This window comes from Plecotus auritus (assembly GCF_963455305.1).
Source record: "Plecotus auritus genome assembly, chromosome: 10".
NCBI lineage: Eukaryota > Metazoa > Chordata > Mammalia > Chiroptera > Vespertilionidae > Plecotus > Plecotus auritus.
In genome coordinates, this window is record NC_137785.1 from 2930935 (window position 1) to 2949852 (window position 18918).

At 48.5% G+C, this 18918-nt stretch overlaps 1 protein-coding gene across 1 annotated transcript; it reads right to left on the reverse strand.

Annotated features, from left to right (window-relative positions):
• Positions 1–1769: 1769 nt before the first annotated feature.
• Positions 1770–2714, reverse strand: LOC308235279 (olfactory receptor 6Z7-like; the record flags this gene model as incomplete). The annotated part of the gene is made up of 1 exon (XM_080644040.1): positions 1770–2714. The coding sequence occupies one exon, from the start codon at positions 2712–2714 to the stop codon at positions 1770–1772; it is 945 nt and encodes a 314-aa protein (XP_080500166.1).
• Positions 2715–18918: the final 16204 nt, after the last annotated feature.

Consider the following 18918-nt stretch of genomic DNA (forward strand, 5'->3'; position numbering starts at 1 on the left):
CTGTGGAACCTAATGAACAACATAAACTGACAAAGGAAATAGAACCAGAGGCATGGATACATGGAACAGACTGTCAGCTGTCAGAGGGAAGCGGGTTGGGGCGGGGGAGAAGGACTGGATTAAAGAAGTTGATGGGATTAGCCAAAGGCCATGTAGGCATGGACCATGGTCACAGACAACAGTGTGGTGATGGCCGGAGGGAATGGGGGGTGTGGGCTGGACGGAGGTTGGAAAAGGGGGGCAAGTGAGGGACATCTGCAATACTGTCATCAATAAAATAAAACAAAAACATCCCATTTTAAACATCACGCATTTGGTACTTCCTCTTACTGAGCCTTTTAGCCTCTCCATCAGTCAAATGGGAGCTGTATATATAACTGTACCTTAGGATTATTGAGAGGATGGGAGGAGATAATGCAAGGAGAGCAAATAGAGGATGTGTGTTACAAATACCATTTCCTTTCTTTCCATCTTGATGAAAAGTCCTTTCTCTCGGCCCCCAAATGAGCTCCCCAGCCTCCTTACCTGAATGCTTGCATGAAACGGGTCTATCAGAATGGATACAGTTGGACCTCTTTCTTTCTTAGGGTCTCTGGTCCGTGAGGGGGTGGCCGGAACATCCACTCAAGGATAGGATTTTCAGGAATGGAGCCAGAGGGTCCGGTAGTCAGAAGATAAGGAGAGTGTGAGCACATGCCCACCTGGAGGGTGCTGTCCTTGGTCCTGAAAGGGAGTCCCCCCCCACCAGATCCACCTCATACCATCACCCACTGCATACACTGAACTGCGTGTTGTCTGGGTGCTGCTACCTCGTTGCATCCATTCTGTCCTCACAGCCCGAGAAACTGGCTTAAACCAAAGCTCAAGATCTCTAAGACCTCCCTGCCCTAGTCTCTGTGGAATTTAAGAACAGATGGGGACTTTTTTTTTTCCCCTTCTGAATCCCTATTGGGCAAAGGCACACCTAATTTGGAATCCATCTTTAGGCCATACCAATAAGCATGCATTGGCACCCTACTGTGTGCTAGAATGTGCTCTGCATGCTGGGAACACAGAAATAAATCTGACTCCATGTCTACTTCAACGGTCTGTGGCAAAGGTGGATATGGAGACAGAGGAGGAGCAGAATTGGGGAAGGAGACGAGTCTGGTCCAAGGACTTACAAGAAACTTTCAGGATAATGTGGTCACCAAAGTGAAGTTTCAGGAAGCCTTCTAAGATGATCCTCGTTTGACACAAGGCAATAAACACTCCATAAGTACAACAGACACATGCTTGGTCATATGCAAGATTTTTTTTAATTTTTATTGATTGACTTGAGAGAAACAGAGAAAGAGAAACATCAATTTGTTGTTCCACTTATTTATGCATTTATTCACTGATTCTTTTTCGTTGTTGTTTGTTAATCCTCACCCAAGGATATTTTTTTCATTGATTTTTTAGAAAGAGTGGAAAGGAGGGAGGGAGGAGAAAGAGAAAGAGAGAGAGAGAGAGAGAGAGAGAGAGAGAGAGAGAGAGAAAGAGAGAGAGAGAGAGAGATTGGTTGCTTCCTGCACTCTGCCCAACCTGGCTAGAGATTGAACCTGCAGCCCAGGTTCATGCCCTTGACCAGGAAACTAAGTTGTAACCCTTCTGTACTCGGCCAACACAATGGACAGAGCCAGAATTGTACATTTTTATAGAGTAAAATATATGGTCTGTAGATTATATCTCAATAAAAATATAAAGTGTTGACAGCTTGAGATCTCCCTCATGCCCAGGTCAGGTGGTCAGCCTCGGGACCAGCCTAGGGTTCTGTGGAAAGCCGCCTGGACCTCCTTGTTCCGCAGGCAGTAGATGACAGGGTTGCACATGGGTGTAACCACCGTGTAGATGACAGACAACACCTTGTTGAGATCCATGGCTTCGATGCGGCTGGGACGGGCATAGATGAAGAGGGTGGCCGAGTAGAAGATCCCCACCACCACCAGGTGGGAGGCGCAGGTGGAGAAGGCTTTGCGGCGGGCGGTGGCCGACGGCATACGGAGCACCGCCCTACCAATGGCCACATAGGAGGCGCCGGCCACCAGGAGGGAGCCCCAGAGGATGACGATGGCGGAGATGAAGTCCACCAGCTCGGTCAGGGCCACGTGGGTGCAGGACAGGTTGAGCAGAGGGGAGACGTCACAGAAGAAGTGGTTGAGGACGTTGGGGCCGCAGTAGGACAGGCTGGCGATGCAGGAGGTCTTGACCACCGAGACCAGCAGCCCGCCCAGCCAGGAGGCCGCGGCCAAGCCCAGGCAGACCTGGGGCCTCATGAGCAGCGGGTAGTGGAGCGGGTGGCAGATGGCCACGTAGCGGTCGTAGGCCATGGAGGCCAGGAGGGTGCACTCGGTGCAGATGAGGGTGATGAAGAGGAAGAGTTGGGTCATGCAGGCCGCGAAGGGCACGTGGCAGGGTCCGCTGCGCAGCCCCGCCAGCAGGCTGGGCGTGATCACGGACACGTAGCACATCTCCAGGCAGCTCAGGTGGCCCAGGAAGAAGTACATGGGCTTGTGGAGCTCCCTGTGAGCACAGACGAGGTAGACGATCAGTGTGTTCTCCAGGAGGGTGGCCAGGTAGAGGGTCAGGAAGACGGCAAACAGGACATCCCTTACGTCTGGCCTCGTGGACAAACCCAGCAAGACAAACTCCTGTACTCGGGTCAGGTTGCCCAGCTCCGGGGGCCTCTGCATCTGAGAAAAAAAAAAATGCACCCATAAGGCCTAGCTGGTGTAGGTCAGTGGTTAGAGCGTCAGCCCTCCATCCAAAGGTTCAAGGGTTCAATTCCTGGTGAGGGGCAGGCACCCGGGTTGCAGGTTTCATCCTTAGCCATGGTCTGGGCGCGTGCAGGAGGCAACCAATCAATTTGTCTCTCTTATATCAATCTTTCTTTCTCTCTCTCTCCCTCCCTCCCTCCTCACTCCTTTCCACTCCCTCTAAAAATCTATGGAAAAAATATCCTCCGGTGAGAATTAACCAAAAAAACACACCCTAAAATATGTTGCAAACCTATCTCCCTACACCTTGCCTCACCCTACATCCAGCCCTTGTCTCACTGAGTCAATGAAATAACCTTCTCTGATTCCTTTTCTCCCATCCTTGCCCTCCACCATCCTGATCCATGTGACAGCTGGTGGGGGTCTTTCAAATTCGTAGATCATATAGGGTCCGTCTCCTGCTTACACTGGACAGATTTCCCCCATTGTTTTTAGAATAAGCATCATGTTCCTTATCTTGGCCTTCAAGCCCCCAACTTTCAGATCTCTGCCTATTGCTCCAGGTTCAATGCATATCATGGGTCCTCTTCTCCCATTCACTGAAGACCCGTGGGCAACCTTTCCCTTTCCCAAATGCTCCAAGGTACTTCAAGCCTGAAAGAATTCCCACATAGCCCTGGCCGGGTGAGCCGGTGGTTAGAGCGTTGTCCAATGTGTCAAAAGATCGTGGGTTCATTTGCCAGTCAGGGCACATACCTCAGTTGCAGGTTTGATTCCTGGTCAATGTGCATACGGCAGGCAGGCAACCAAATAGTGTTTCTCTCTCTCTCTCTCTCTCTCTCTCTCTCTCTCTCTCTCTCTCTCTCTCTCTCAAAACAATCAATAAAAACACAGTTCTACACTGAACTTTGGTGATTCTCCTGTGTATCTTGAAGCAGAGAAAAATCCTTATCATCCTCTTCTGGGATTTATCCACTGACATGACATTATTTATTGAAATTTACCACCATCTGTTAGCAAAGAAAGTCAGCTATGGTGATTTTCTTAAAAAAAAAAAAAAATTCAGCCCTAGCTGGTTTGGCTCAGTGGATAGAGCATTGGCCTATGGACTGAAGGGTCCCAGGTTTGACTCCAGCCAAGGGCACATGCCTGGGTTGCAGGCTCAATCCCCAGTAGGGGGTGTGCAGGGGCAGCCGCTCAATAATTCCCTCTCATAATTGTTTCTTTTTTTTAATATATTTTATTGATTTTTTACAGAGAGGAAGGGAGAGAGATAGAGAGTTAGAAACATTGATGAGAGAGAAACATCAATCAGCTGCCTCCTGCACACCCACTATTGGGGATGTGCCCGCAACCAAGGTACATGCCCTTGACCGGAATCGAACCCGGCACCCTTCAGTCTGCAGGCCGACGCTCTATCCACCGAGCCAAACCGGCTAGGGCTCATAATTGTTGTTTCTATCTTTCCCTCTCCCTGCGTCTCTGAAATCAATATATATATATTATATATATATATATATATATATATATATATATATATATATATATATATATATATATATTTCATTCCTGATTTATTCTACAAAGAACTATATCCCCCCCAATTCTTCTTATAAGGATGGAAATAACATTTATTGTATATATCTATGTCATGTCCAGGGTGGGTCCTTTTAGTAAAATATTTTATTCATTTTCTAGACCCTAAATGTAGGGTATTCCTTAGTATTAAAGACAAACAAACAACAAAACCACCGAAATTACCAGAGACTACAACTACGAAGTGAGAACCCTGGGATTTTTCACATCAGTTCCCTCAGCGTCTTGCAAGACAATTCATTGTTTACAAATCATGACTTTGGTCTGCCTGAGGGCTGCCTGAACATTCATCTAATGGCAGAAAAGATTAAGTGAAGCCATGACCTGAACAGCATTTTTTAAATGTTACTATTGACAGTATTACCAATGTCCCCCATTTCCCCACCACCTGCGCCCCTCCACTCAGCCCCCACCCCACCCCAGGGCTTCCCCACACTGTCATCTGTGTCCATGGGTTATGCATACATGCATACACGTTCTCTGGTTGATCACCTGCCAACCACCGACACCCTCTCCCCATGCCTTCCCTCTGAGATCCGTCAGGCTGTTCTATGCGTCTGGGTCTCCGAATCTACACGGAGTCGCCAGATTATGATGATCTCTGAACGCATGATAATCCAGCCACTCAGTATATTTGTATCTCAAGTGGGTACCAAAAGTATTCCAGACTTTTGCTGGAGATCAACCACCTATTTGCCCTGAGCTTTCTATCAGCCAGTGCAAAGGGGAAAACTGATCAGGTGCACGATTTATAGTATCTTTGATATCAAATAAATGAGGTGCTCAGGAGAAGTACACGGAGTGGCCAGATGAGTATGCGTTCAGAGATCACCAAAATCTGGCCACTCGGTGTATTTTGTCTATCTGTTTATTGTGTTCATCAGATTCTACCTATCAGTGAGATCCTGTGATGTTTGTCTCTCTCTAAATGGCTAATGTTGCCGTGACTGGTTTGGCTCAGTGGATAGAGCGTCGGCCTGTGGACTCAAGGGTCCCAGGTTCGATTCTGGTCAAAGGCATGTACCTTGGTTGCGAGCACATCCGCAGTGGTGGGTGTGCAGGAGGCAGCTGATTGATGTTTCTCTCTCATCTATGTTTCTAACTCTCTCTTCCTCTCTGTAAAAAAAATCAATAAAATATTTTTTAAAAAATAAATGGCTAATGTCACTGAGCATGCTCAACTCTGTCCCCTTCAGTCCAAAGTCGTTCTGAGCTGTCCGCGGTGCTGAAACGGTCCCTCACAGCAGCCCGAGGGCCCCGTCCCGCCCAGAGGCCGCTGTCCGCGGTGCTGAACGCGCCTGCAGCCCAGCAGCCTCAGCGCCTGCTGCCTGAGCTCCCCTGGGCTCCCAGGGACAACGCCTCCCCTGCCCTCCTCCCTGGACGCTTCCCTCCTCTCATCAGACTTTGCTCTTCCGCAACCCACGTCCTCTCTGGTCCAGCTTCTGTTCCTAAGCCCTCTCTCTGCCCCTGGCCCAGACTCAACCGCGCTGTGAGGTCTCACAGCCAGTCAGCTTCGGGGCCAGAGAGGTGGTTATGGCATCTCTCGAGTCAGAAGCAATCCGTTTCATTCCAAAGGCGACATTGGATTTTTTTCAGCCGAGGTTCAGGGCGCACAGCCACTGTTTGGGTTTTTTTAATTTCATCCCATAGACATTTCTCGAGCATGAACAATGTACTGAGCCCTGAGCGAGGCACAGAGGGGGCATCGAGATGGACAAGATATGGGGGGGGGGGTTCTACTAATATATGATGCTTTCTTATTGAGGACAGTATTATAGATGTATCCCATTTTATCCCTTTTTGCCCCCACTGCCCAACCCCTGCCCCACCCCAGCCTTCCTCATACTATTGTCTGTGTCCACGGGCTATGCATACATGCATACATGTTCTTTAGCTAATCTCTTCCCACCCACCCCCTCCCTCTGATATCTGTCATTTTGTTCCATGCATCCATCCATACCTCTGGACTTATTTTGTTCCTCAGTTTATTTTGTTCATCAGATTCCACATTATAAGTGAGATCCTGTGGTATTTGTCTTTCTCTGACTGACTTATTTCGCTTACCTGATGCTTTCTTAGTAGGTAAACGTGGGCATGTTACTTCACCTGTCTGATCCTCAATAGCCTTTTCTGAGAAAAAAAAAGATGGCTGTAACTACCTTCATGGCAAATTCTGTAATAATCCCCACTGTTTTTCATGCATATACTCTGAGTGGCCAGGTTATTATGATCTCTGAATGCACAATCATCTGGCCACTCAGTGTATATCCTATATAATAAAAGGGTAATATGCAAATTGTCCCCTTGACCAGGAGTTCGACCAACAGGCAGGCCGGCCAACCGCCCATGTCCCCTCCCCTTAGCCAGGCTGGCCGGACCCCCACCCATGCACGAATTCATGCACTGGGCCTCTAATATATATATATATATATATATATATATATATATATATATATATATATATATACATATATATATATATATATATATATATATATATATATATATATTATATATATTGGCCAGATTATTATGTGTTCAGAGATAATAATAATCTGGGCACTCAGTGTATAGTTTTAATTGAATTTATTGGGGTGACACTGGTTAACAAAATCACACAGGTTTCGGGTGAACAGTTCTACAACACGTCATCCATACCCTGCATTGTGTGTTCAGCACCCCAAGTCAAGTCTCCGTCCATCACCATTTACCCCACCAATACCCTCCTCCACCTCCCATTCCCCCAGCCATCACCACACTGTTGTCCATATCCGTGAGCTCTTTCTCTCTCTCTCTTTTTCTTTTTTGCACAATCCCTCCACACCCCTATCCCTTCCTCCAGCCACTGTCAGCCTGCTCTCTATCTATGAGTCTGTCTCTATTTTGTTTATGAGCGCATTTTGCTCATCAGATTTTCCACGGGGGAGTGAAACCGCATGGTGAATGGCTTACGTCACTTAGCATACGGCTCTCCAGGCCCACCCAGGTCCATTACTGAATACGAGTCAGGGAGCCCTGGCTCTGAACACAGGATCGTTCACTGAGCAGCTGTGAGATTTTGGGTGAGGTACGTGTCCTCCTAGCCCTTCAGTTTCCTTATGTGAAAACTGGAGATGATTTGATTCCTTATAGTGTCGCCATGTGCCACGTTTCTGTTCCGTGATAAGCAATAAAAATGAGCTATTGTTATTAAGTAGTATGCCATTCACACCTAAGTATCATCTTTATGATATGTACGTTATTTCTTTTGTTTTTATTGATGTTAATTTTCCCCCAGAATATTTTTCCTTTGATTTTTTTTCTTAGAGAGAGTAGAATGGGGAGGAGGGAAGGTGGCAGGGGGGGAGGAGAGAGAGAGAGAGAGAGAGAGAGAGATGAGATAGACACATCCATTGGTTGCCTCCTGCAGGTGCCCCGACCGGGACCTGAGATCGAACCTGCAACTCAGGTGCATGCCCCTGAGGGAGAATTGAACCTGAGACCCTTCCGTGTGCGGGCCCCTGCTCTAACCACTTAGAGACACCGGCCAGGGCTCTGGTCTGTACATTATTTCATTGATCCAGGTTGTCACCATCCTGTGAGTGAACGCTTATTGTCTACATTTCATTCAGAAGAGGAATGAAAGCTCCGAGAGGTGCCCTGACCGGTTTGGCTCAGTGGATAGAGCGTCAGCCTGCAGACTGAAGGGTCCCAGGTTTGATTCCGGTCAAGGGCATGTACCTTGGTTGCAGGCACATCCCCAGTAGGGAGTGTGCAGGAGGCAGCTGATTGATGTTTCTATCTCATTGATGTTTCTAACTCTCTATCCCTCTACTTTCCTCTCTGTAAAAAAGCAATAAAATATATATTGGGGGGGGGGAAGCTTCGAGAGGTGAAGAAACTTGCCTAAGATCACACCAATAGGGGCAACTCCAGCCGCCACACCTGGGCCTCTCTGATTGTGAAACCAGTGGTCATTTTTCTAGACTTTCCTGCCTCTCTGGGGAGACACATCCCACAGGTTTGAATCTGTACAGTGTCGCTATGCTTTGGCCTGACTTCAAGCTCTGACTCCAAGCGAGTTCAGGGCCGGCCTATGAATCGAATCCTTTCTAACAGAGAAGGCCATCATGCAACCAACAAGGCCGGGTAGAGGCCTGATGAAGGAGTATTTACTTCAGAGGGAAGGACTGGGAAGACCTCACATAGGATCTGACATTTTAGCCCTGGCTGGTGTGGCTAAGTGGGTAGAGTGCCGGCCTGCGGACTGAAAGGTCCTGGGTTTGGTTCCGGCCAAGGGCACATGCCTGGGTTGCGGGCTCCATCCTGATTGTGCAGGAGGCAACCGATGATTCTCTCTCATCACTGATGTTTCTCTCTCTCTCTTCCTCTCCCTTCCTCTCTAAAATCAATAAAACATATTTGCTTGCATAAATAAGAGAAACAACAAATATCTCTCTGTGTGTCTATCTATCTATCTCTATCTCTCTTTCGTCAATCAAGAAATAAAAAAGAATTTAAAAAAAATTTAGCCCTCAGAATCATGTGAACCAGGATTCCAAATCCAAATCCTCTACTGCCTTTTCCTATGAATTCATTGCTCTTAGCCTTTGCGACAACGTGGATTAACATGGAGACTATCATGCTAAGCGAAATAAGCCAGTCAGGGAAAGACAAACAGCATTTGATCTAGCTCGCGAATACGTGGAATCTCATGAACAAAATACACTGACAGATGAAATAGAACCAGAGGTGTGGATACATGGGAACAGACTGGCAGCCGTCAGAGGGGACACGGAAGGGGGGTGGGATGGAATAAGGGGAATGGAACAGACGCAGAGCATATGTGCATAACCCATTGATACAGACCACAGTGGGGCAATGGCCAGAGGAAGAGGGTGTGGGGGCTGAGTGGAGGTGGGCAAAGCAGGGGGCGGGGGAGATGAGGGATAGCTGCAATACTGTCAACAATAAAATAAAAACATCCCATTTTAAACATCACGCACTTTGTACTTTCTCTTTCTGAGCTTTTAGCCTCTCCATCTGTCAAATGGGAGCTGTATGTATAACAGTACGGTGAGCTTATTGAAAAGATGGGAGGAGATAATGCAAGGAGAGCACTTAGAGGATGTGTGTCACAAATACCATTTCCTTTCTTTCCATCTTTTTTTTAAAATATACTTTATTGATTTTTTACAGAGAGGAAGGGAGAGGGAGAGAGAGTTAGAAACATCGATGAGAGAGAAACATCAATCAGCTGCCTCCTGCACACCTCCTACTGGGGATGTGCCCGCAACCAAGGTACATGCCCTTGACCGGAATCGAACCCGGGACCCTTCAGTCCGCAGGCCGACGCCCTATCCACTGAGCCAAACCGGTTAGGGCCCTTTCTTTCCATCTTGATGAAAAGTCCTTTCTCTCGGCCCCCAAATGAGCTCCCCAGCCTTCTTACCTGAATGCTTGCATGAAACGGGCCTATCAGAATGGATACAGTTGGACCTCTTTCTTTCTTAGGGTCTCTGGTCCGTGAGGGGGTGGCCGGAACATCCACTCAAGGATAGGATTTCCAGGAATGGAGCCAGAGGTTCCAGCAGTCAGAAGACAAGGAGAATGTGAGCGCATGCCCACCTGGAGGGCGCTGTCCTTGGTCCTGAAATGGAGCTTTCCCCGCGCCCCCCTCCAGTCCCCCCCTGTCTCACACTGTCACCCACTGCATACTCTGAACTGCGTGTTGTCTGGACGCTACCCCGTTGCGTCCTCCCCGTCCTCACAGCCCGAGAAACTGGCTTAAACCAAAGCTCAAGATCTCTAAGACCTCCTTCCCCTAGTCTCTGTGGAATTTAAGAACAGATGGGGACTTTTTTTTTTTTTCCCCTTCTGAATCCCTATTGGGCAAAGGCACACCTAATTTGGAATCCATCTTTAGGCCATACCAATAAGCATGCATTGGCACCCTACTGTGTGCTAGAATGTTCTCTGCATGCTGGGAACACAGAAAAATATCTGACTCCATGTCTACTTCAAGGATCTGTGGCAAAGGTGGCTATGGAGACAGAGGAGGAGCAGAGATTGGGGAAGGAGACGAGTCTGGTCCAAGGACTGACAGGAAACTTTCAGGATAATACGGTCACCAAGCTGAGGTGTCAGGAATCCTTCTAAGATGAGCTTCCCTTGATACAGGCAATAAACACTCCATAAGTACAACAGGCACATGCTCGGTCGTCTGCACAATTTTTTTTTATTAATTAATTATTTATTTATTTGAGAGATTAGGGAGAAAAAGAGAAACATCGATTCGTCTTTCCACTTATTTATACCTTCATTGGTGGATTCTTTTTTGTTGTCATTGTTGTTTTTGTTAATCTTCACCCTGGAACAGTGGTTCTCAACCTTCCTTAATGCCGCGACCCTTTAATACAGTTCCTCATGTTGTGGTGACCCCCAACCATAAAATTATTTTCGTGGCTACTTCATAACTGTCATTTTGCTACTGTTATGAATCGTCATGTAAATATCTGATATGCAGGATGTCTTAGGCGACCCCTGTGAAAGGGTTGTTCGACCCCCAAAGGGGTCGCGACCCACAGGTTGAGAACCGTTGTCCTAGAATATTTTTCCCTTTGATTTTTAGAGAGAGTGTAAAGGTGGGAGAGGGAGAAACATCAATTGGGTGCCTCCTGCATGCCCCCTACTGGGGATCTGGGCCAAAACCCAGGCATGTGCCCTGACGGAGAATCGAACCGTGACCTCTTGGTTCCTGGGTAGACACTTCACTACTAAGCCACACGGGCCAGGCATTCTTAGCCATTTTTAAATAGATTTTATTGATTTTTTTTTTTTTACAGAGAGAACGGGAGAGGGATAGAGAGTTAGAAACATCGATGAGAGAGAAACATCGATCAGCTGCCTCCTGCACACCTCCTACTGGGGATGTGCCCGTCACCAAGGTACATGCCCTTGACCGGAATCGAACCTGGGACCCTTCAGTCCACAGGCCGACGCTCTATCCACTGAACCAAACCGGTGAGGGCACTCTTAGCCATTTTTAAGTGTACATTAAGCACATTCACATTGTTGTGCAACCCTCGCCACCTTCTGTGTGCAGAACTATTCATGCTGGAAAACTGGAACTCTGCCCCCATTAAACTAAATTCCCCATGCTCCCCATCTCCAGACCCTGACCCCACCCTTCTACTTTTCTGTCTCTATGAATTTGATGAGTAGAATCATACAATATTTTTCTTTCTGTGACTGGCTTATGTCACTTACCATAATGTCCTCAAGATTCATTGATGCTGGGGGGTGCCTGGGAGGCGGGAGGGGGGTTGGAGTAAAAAAAAAAAAAAAGATTCATTGATGCTCCAGCATAGTCAGAATTTCCTTCCTTTTTAGTGCTGAGTAATATTCCATTGTGTGGATGGAACACATTTATTTTTTTTGCCTTTTTACTTTATTTTCATTGTATTTTATTTTTTAAACCTTTATTGTTGAAAGTATTATAGATATCCCCCTATTTTTCCCAATTGCTGCCCTCCACCTGATTCCCACCCTGCCCCAGGCCTTCACCATTCTATTGTCAGTGTCCATAGGTAATGTGTACATGCATATAAGTTCTTTGGTTAATCTCTTCCCACCCCTTTCTCTCCGAGATTCATCTGTCTGTTCCATGTTTCCATGCCTCTGTTTCTATTTTATTCATCAGTTTATTTTGTTCATTAGATTCCTTGTTCATTTATTTTTATTTTTAGATTTAATTGTTGATAAATATGCATTTATTTCCATTTTATTGTTCATATTTTTATTTCTTCTTCTTTTTCTCCTTCTCCTTCTTTTTCTCCTTCTCCTTCTTTTCCTTCTCCTTCTCCTTCTCCTTCTCCTTCTCCTTCTTCTCTTTCTTCTTCTTCTTCTTCTTCTTCTTCTTCTTCTTCTTCTTCTTCTTCTTCTCCTCCTCCTCCTCCTCCTCCTCCTCCTCCTCCTCCTCATCCTCCTCCTCCTCCTTCTCCTTCTTCTCCCAGAAGACCCTTTAACATTTCATGTAATACTGGTTTTGGTGGTGATGCAGTCCTTTAGCTTTTTCGTGTCTGTAAAGCTCTTTTTATGACCTTCCATTCTGAATGATAGCTTTGCTGGGAAGAGTAATCTTGGTTGTAGGTTCTTGCTATTCATCACTTTGAATATTTCTTGCCACTCCCATCTGGCCTGCAAAGTTTCTGTTGAGAAATCAGCTGGCAGTCGTATGGGTGCTCCCTTCTAGATAACTGCTTTTCTCTTGCTGCTTTTAATATTCTCTCTTTGTGTTTAACCCTTGGCATTTTAATTATGATGTGTCTTGGTGTGGTCCTCTTTGGGTTTATCTTGTTTGGGACTCTCTGTGCTTCCTGACCTTGTATGTCTATTTCTTTTGCCAGATAAGAAAGTTTTCTGTCATTATTTTTTTAATAGATTTTTTATTTCTTGCTTTCTCCCTTCTCCTTCTGGCACCCCCGTGATGCAAATGTTGGTACACTTGAAGTTGTCCCAGAGGCTTCTTACACTATCCTCATATTTTTTTATTCTTTTTTCTTTTTGCTCTTCTAATTAGGTGGTTTTTTTCTTCCTTATATTCCAAATTCTTGATTTGATTCTCAGCTTCCTCTACTCTCCTGTTGATCCCCTGTCAATTATTCTTTATTTCAGTTAGTGTACCCTTCATTTCTGACTGGTCCTTTTTTATGTTGCTGTTATTCTCACTAAGTTCCATGAAGTTCTCATTAAGTTCCTTGAGCATCCTTATAACCATTGCTCTGAACTCTGTATCTGGTAGTTTTCTTGCTTCCATTTCATTTAGTTCTTTTTCTGGGTATTTCTCCTGTTCTTTCATTTGTGTTTTTTAAATATATATTTTATTGATCTCAGAGAGGAAGGGAGAGGGAGAGAGAGATAGAAACATCAATGATGAGAGAGAAACATTGATCGGCTGCCTCCTGCATGCTCCCCACTGGGGATCGAGCCCACAACCCAGGCGTGTGCCCTGACCAGGAATCGTACTCTGACCTCCTGGTTCACAGGTCCACGCTCGACCACTGAGCAACACTGGCTGGACCTGTTCTTTCATTTGTGACGTATTTCTTTGCCTCTGCATTTTGGCTGCTTCCCTGTGTTTGTTTCTATGTATTAGGTAGAGATGTTATGTCTCCTGGACTTGGAGGCCTTTTGAAGTAGGTGCCCTGTATGTTTCAGTGGCTCAGCCTCCCCAGTCACCTGAGCTGAGCGCTCCAGGTGCACTTCTGTGTGGGCTGTGTGCACTGTCCTGTGGTAGCTGAGCCTGGATTGCTGTTGGCGTCCCTGGGGAGGGATTGACCCCTAAGCCAATCAGTTTTAAGGGTCGGCTGTGACTACAGCTGAAGAGCTGCTGTGCAGGATACACCCCTATGGAGCAGGACTTGCTTCAGTGAGGCTTCGGTGCTCACTGAGTCTGCCCCTTGCGTGTGTCCACGTGCAGGTGGTAGGGTTGTAATTGGGCGTGGTTGAAGTTGACCATCAGGTGCACTGGCTCTGGGGCCGTCCAGGAGGTGCAAAGTCAGCCTCTGCCTGTGCCCTGTCCAGGGTCACTCAGCATGAGCTACAAAGCAATCTGCAGATGTCCGCTACTGATGTTGAGCTTGGAGGTGCCCAGGAGAGGCCAAACTGGGAACCAGGGTGGTTTGCCGCTAGCTCCAGGTCATGAGCCACTTGTTGAGAGGTATGGGGCATGCTGATGCCAGCTGCTGCTTGTTTGAGAGATTTTAGAAAAGTCCAAAGCATGAAGCAAGAGACATTCTTTTTTTAAAAAACAAACAAACATGTATGTTTTTATTGATTTTTAGAGAGAGGAAGGAAGAAGAATAGAGGGGTGCTTGTGGAAGGCAACCGATTGATGTTTCTCTCCCTCTCTCCTCCCTCTCTTCCACTCTCTCTAAAAGTCAATGGGGAAAAATATCCTGGAGTGAGGATTTTTAAAAAACGCTTGGCACAGCCCTGGCCGGGTGTGGCTCAGTTAGTTGAGCGTGATCCCAGATTGAAGCACATGCCTGGATCGTGGGCTCGATGTTTCTCTCTCTCCCTCTCTCCCTCTTCCTTCCTCTTCCTTCCTCTCTCTAGAAAGTTCAGTAAAAACTTATTTTTTTTAAAAATGCTGCCCTGACCGGTTTGGCTCAGTGGATAGAGCGTCGGCCTGTGGACTGAAAGGTCCCGGGTTCAATTCCGGTCAAAGGCATGTACCTTGGTTGTGGGCACATCCCCAGTAGGGGGTGTGCAGGAGGCAGCTGATCGATGTTTCTCTCTCATCGATGTTTCTAACTCTCTATCCCTCTCCCTTCCTCTCTGTAAAATAATCAATAAATTATATAAACAACAACAACAAAACCTTATTTTTTTTAAAAAAAAATGCTTAGCACAGCCCTAACCGGTTTGGCTCAGTGGATAGAGCATCGGCCTGTGGACTGAAAGGTCCCAGGTTCGATTCCGGTCAAAGGCATGTACCTTGGTTGTGGGCACATCCCCAGTGGGAGGTGTGCAGGAGGCAGCTGATAGATGTTTCTCTCTCATCGATGTTTCTAACTCTCTATCCTTCTCCCTTCCTCTCCGTAAAAAATCAATAAAATATATATTTTTTTAAAATGCTTAGCACATAACACACTCTATATAAGTGTTACCTATTATATCTGGGTGACCATAAAAAATTTAATGTCTTGCCCAGCCGGTGTGGCTCCTTGGTTGAGTGTGGATCCAGGAACCAAGAGGTCACCGGTTGCATTCCTGGTCTGGGCACATGCCCCAGTTGCTGGCTCAATCCCCAGTAGGGGGCCTGCAGGAGGCAGCCAATCGATGATGTTCTCTCATTGATGTTTCTATCTCTCTATCTCCCTTCCTCTCTCTAAAAATCAATAAAAACATATTGTTTAAAAAATGCCTTACATTGTATTGGGGTCCAGAAACCCTAAGACTCCATACCTGTCATTCCTCATTTATTTCTTCCTGACACTGATTCTATGGGGCCTGTCTTTTGCCCTAAATCAGGAATCCGCAAACTATGGCCGCTGCTAAAAAACGATCTCCACGTTATTATGATGTGGTGGTGTGGGGGGGATCAAAAGAATATTTTGTGACCTGGGAGCATTACATAAAATTCAAATGTCAGTGGCCATAGATAAAGGATTTGAGGATATTTTTGTTTGTGTGTGTGTGTGGAGTTTTTTGTTGTTTTTTTTTGGGGGGGGGGGTTGTTTGTTTTAAAAAAATATATTTTTATTGATTTCAGAGAGGAAGGGAGGAGAGAGAGAGAGAAACATCAGTGATGAGAGAGAACCATGGATCGGCTGCCTCCTGCACACCCTGCACTGGGGATGGAGCCCGCAACCCGGGCCTGTGCGCTGACCCGGAATCGAACCGTGACCTCCTGACTCCTAGGTCGATGCTCAACCGCGGAGCCACGCCAGGCTGGCTAACCTGCACCCTTTGGGTGCACCGTGGACACCCCGGCTGACCTTCCTCTCCCTTCTGCTCTCCACTCCTGGCCCCTCCCCGTGACTCTGCGCTCCCCTCCCTCCACGGGCCAAGCGCCTGGAGACCCACGTCCAGGATCAGGTGCTTCGGTCCACTTGGCTGGAGGAGCGGATCCCCCCACGGGCTCTGGTCCCCTCACCCGTGAGAGCCTGGGTACCTCCCCCTCCCTCCCGTCGGACCCGCCCCCCACTCCTCCCCATCGCTGCACAGGCGTCTTCCTTTGGCCGCCAACATGCCCCAGGGTCTCACAGTCCATTCAGAACCCCTCTTCCCTGCCCCCCCCACCGTCTCTGCCTTTGGTACCCCATTTCCTTCCATTTCTCTTTATCCCTGGTTTTTGTCGTTGTTGGTTTGGTTTGGTTTTTATCCTCACCCAAGAGGTGAGAGGACATTTTTCCATTGGTTTTTAGAGAGTGGAGGGGAGAGGAGAGAGAGGGGGGAGAGAGAGAGGAGAGAGAGAGAGAGAGAGAGAGAGAGAGAGAGAGAGAGAGAGAGAGAGATAGGAGGGGGAGAGAGAGAGGAGAGAGAGAGAGAAAGAGAGAGAGAGAGAGAGAGAGAGAGAGAGAGAGAGAGAGAGAGAGAGAGGAGGGGGAGAGAGAGAGGAGAGAGAGAGAGAGAGAGGAGAGAGAGAGGAGAGAGAGAGGAGAGAGAGAGATAGGAGGGGGAGAGAGAGAGGAGAGAGGAGAGAGAGAGAAAAAAGAGAGAGAGGAGAGAGAGGGGAGAGAGAGAGAGAGAGAGAGGAGAGAGAGAGGGGAGAGAGAGAGATAGGAGGGGGAGAGAGAGAGGAGAGAGAGAGAGTAGAGAGAGAGAGATAGGAGAGGGAGAGAGAGAGAGAGAGAGAGAGAGAGATCGAGAGGAGGGGGAGAGAGAGAGGAGAGAGGAGAGAGAGAAAAAAAGAGAGAGAGGAGAGAGAGAGGAGAGAGAGAGAGAGGAGAGAGACGGGAGAGAGAGATAGGAGGGGGAGAGATGGGGGGGGGGAGAGAGAGAGAGATATTGGTTGTCTCCCAAACACCCCCAACCTGGGGCTGGGGGATTGAGCCTGCAACCCAGGTGCGTTCCCTTGACTGGGAATCGACCCCATGACCCTCAGGTGTGCGGGCTGATGCTCTAACCACTGGACCAGCTGGCCAGGGCTCTCCTTGGGTTTCATGCTATGTTTACCCCCATGTCTCGGCTCTGGGTCCTCTCGCTGTCCTTCCCTTGTCCCTCCTCCTCCCTCCTCCTCCCTCCCTCCCTGCCTCCCTCCCCCCCTCCCTGCCTCCATCTCCTTTCCCCTCCGCCTAACCCTCATCTCCTCCCTCCTCTGCCTTTCCTTCCTTCCCGCCTGGCGCTGTCCCGATCCCGGCAGTTCTCAGCGTCCCAGCCCACGCCTCTGATGGTCTCTCTCCTCCTGCTGCCACGGCATCCTGCCCTCCTCCCCCTGGCCGCCCCCTCCCTCTCCACTGCCTGTGGCGGATGCCACACCACCCCGGAACAGCGGGGCTCAGGACTCCTCTCCGCTCCTCCTCTCCGAGCCCAGGGCCCGGAATGGACACCAGGGACAGGCAGGGAACGAGCGGCAAACTGGTCTGTTCTTTCCCTCAGTCACTGAGGATGCCTGCGAGGGTCTCCTTCTTGCCCACCTCTCTCTCTCTCTCTCTCCTATCTCCTCTCTCTCTCTCCCCTCTCTCTCCTCTTTTCTCTCTCTCCTCTCTCTCTTTTTTTCTCTCTCTCCTCTCTCTCTCTCTGTCTCTCTCTCTCTATCTCTCTCTGTCTCTCTCTGTCTCTCTCTCTCTTTCTCTCTCTCTCTGTCTCTCTCTGTCTCTCTCTCTCTGTCTCTCTTTCTCTCTTCTCTCTCTGTCTCTCTCTCTGTCTCTGTCTCTCTCTCTCTCTCTCTCTCTCTCTCTCTCTCTCTCACACACACACACACACACACACACACACACACACACACACACAGCCTGTACTGTGCACAGGAGACAATCCATCAATGTTTCTCTCACATCGATGTTTCTCTCTCCCTCCCTCCCTCCCTTTCTCCCTTCCACTCTCTCTAAAAAGCAGTGGAACCCGGCCAGCCGGCATGGCTCAGTGGTTGAGCGTTGACCTATGAACCGGAGGTCCCAGTCAGGGCACACGCCCGGGTTGCGGGCTCCATCCCCATCCCCAGTGTGGGGCGTGCAGGAGGCAACCGATCAATGATTCTCTCTCACCATTGATGTTTCTATCTCTCTCCCTCTCCCTCCCTCTCTGAAGTCAATAAAAAAATACATTTTTCAAAAAATCAATGGAAAAAGTAGCCTCTGGTGAGGATTCACAGCAACAACAACAAAAGATGGATGGACCTAGAGCGTACTGTGCTGAGTGAATAAGGCAGAAAGAGCAAGGCCAATGCCACGTGATTTCACTCATATGTGGAATCTAAAGAACAAAATCTATAATAAAAGCCTAGGGGGCGTCACACCTCGCACAATGCCCTCACGTCATCACAAGATGCTTCCCCCATGTCGTCACAAGATGGCTGTCACCAGATGGCCACCCCCCCACATTGTCACAAGATGGCTGCCATAAAAAGGCCACCGACAAAATGGCTGGCACAGATGGCCAGCAGGGGAAGGCAGTTGTGGGTGATCAGGCCAACAGGGGAGGGCAGTTGGGGGCGAACAGGCCAGCAGGGGAGGGCAGTTGGGGGTGACCAGACCTGCAGGGGAGTGCAATTGGGGGGGGGGGCCAGGCCAGCAGGGAGGGCAGTTAGGAGGAACCAGGCTGGCAGGGGAGGGCAGTTGGGGGTGATCAGGCCAGCAGGGGAGGGCTGTTGGGGCGATCAGGCCGGCAGGGGAGGACTGTTGGGGGTGACCAGGCCTGCAGGGGAGGACAGTTGGGGGTGACCAGGCCTGCAGGGGAGGACAGTTGGGGGTGACCAGGCCTGCACGGGAGGACAGTTGGGGGTGACCAGGCCTGCAGGGGAGGACAGTTGGGGGTGACCAGGCCTGCAGGGGAGGACATTTGGGGGTGACCAGGCCTGCAGGGGAGGACATTTGGGGTCGATCAGGCTGGCAGGGGATCTTAGGCATCAATAAGGCTGGCAGGGGAGCAGTTAGGG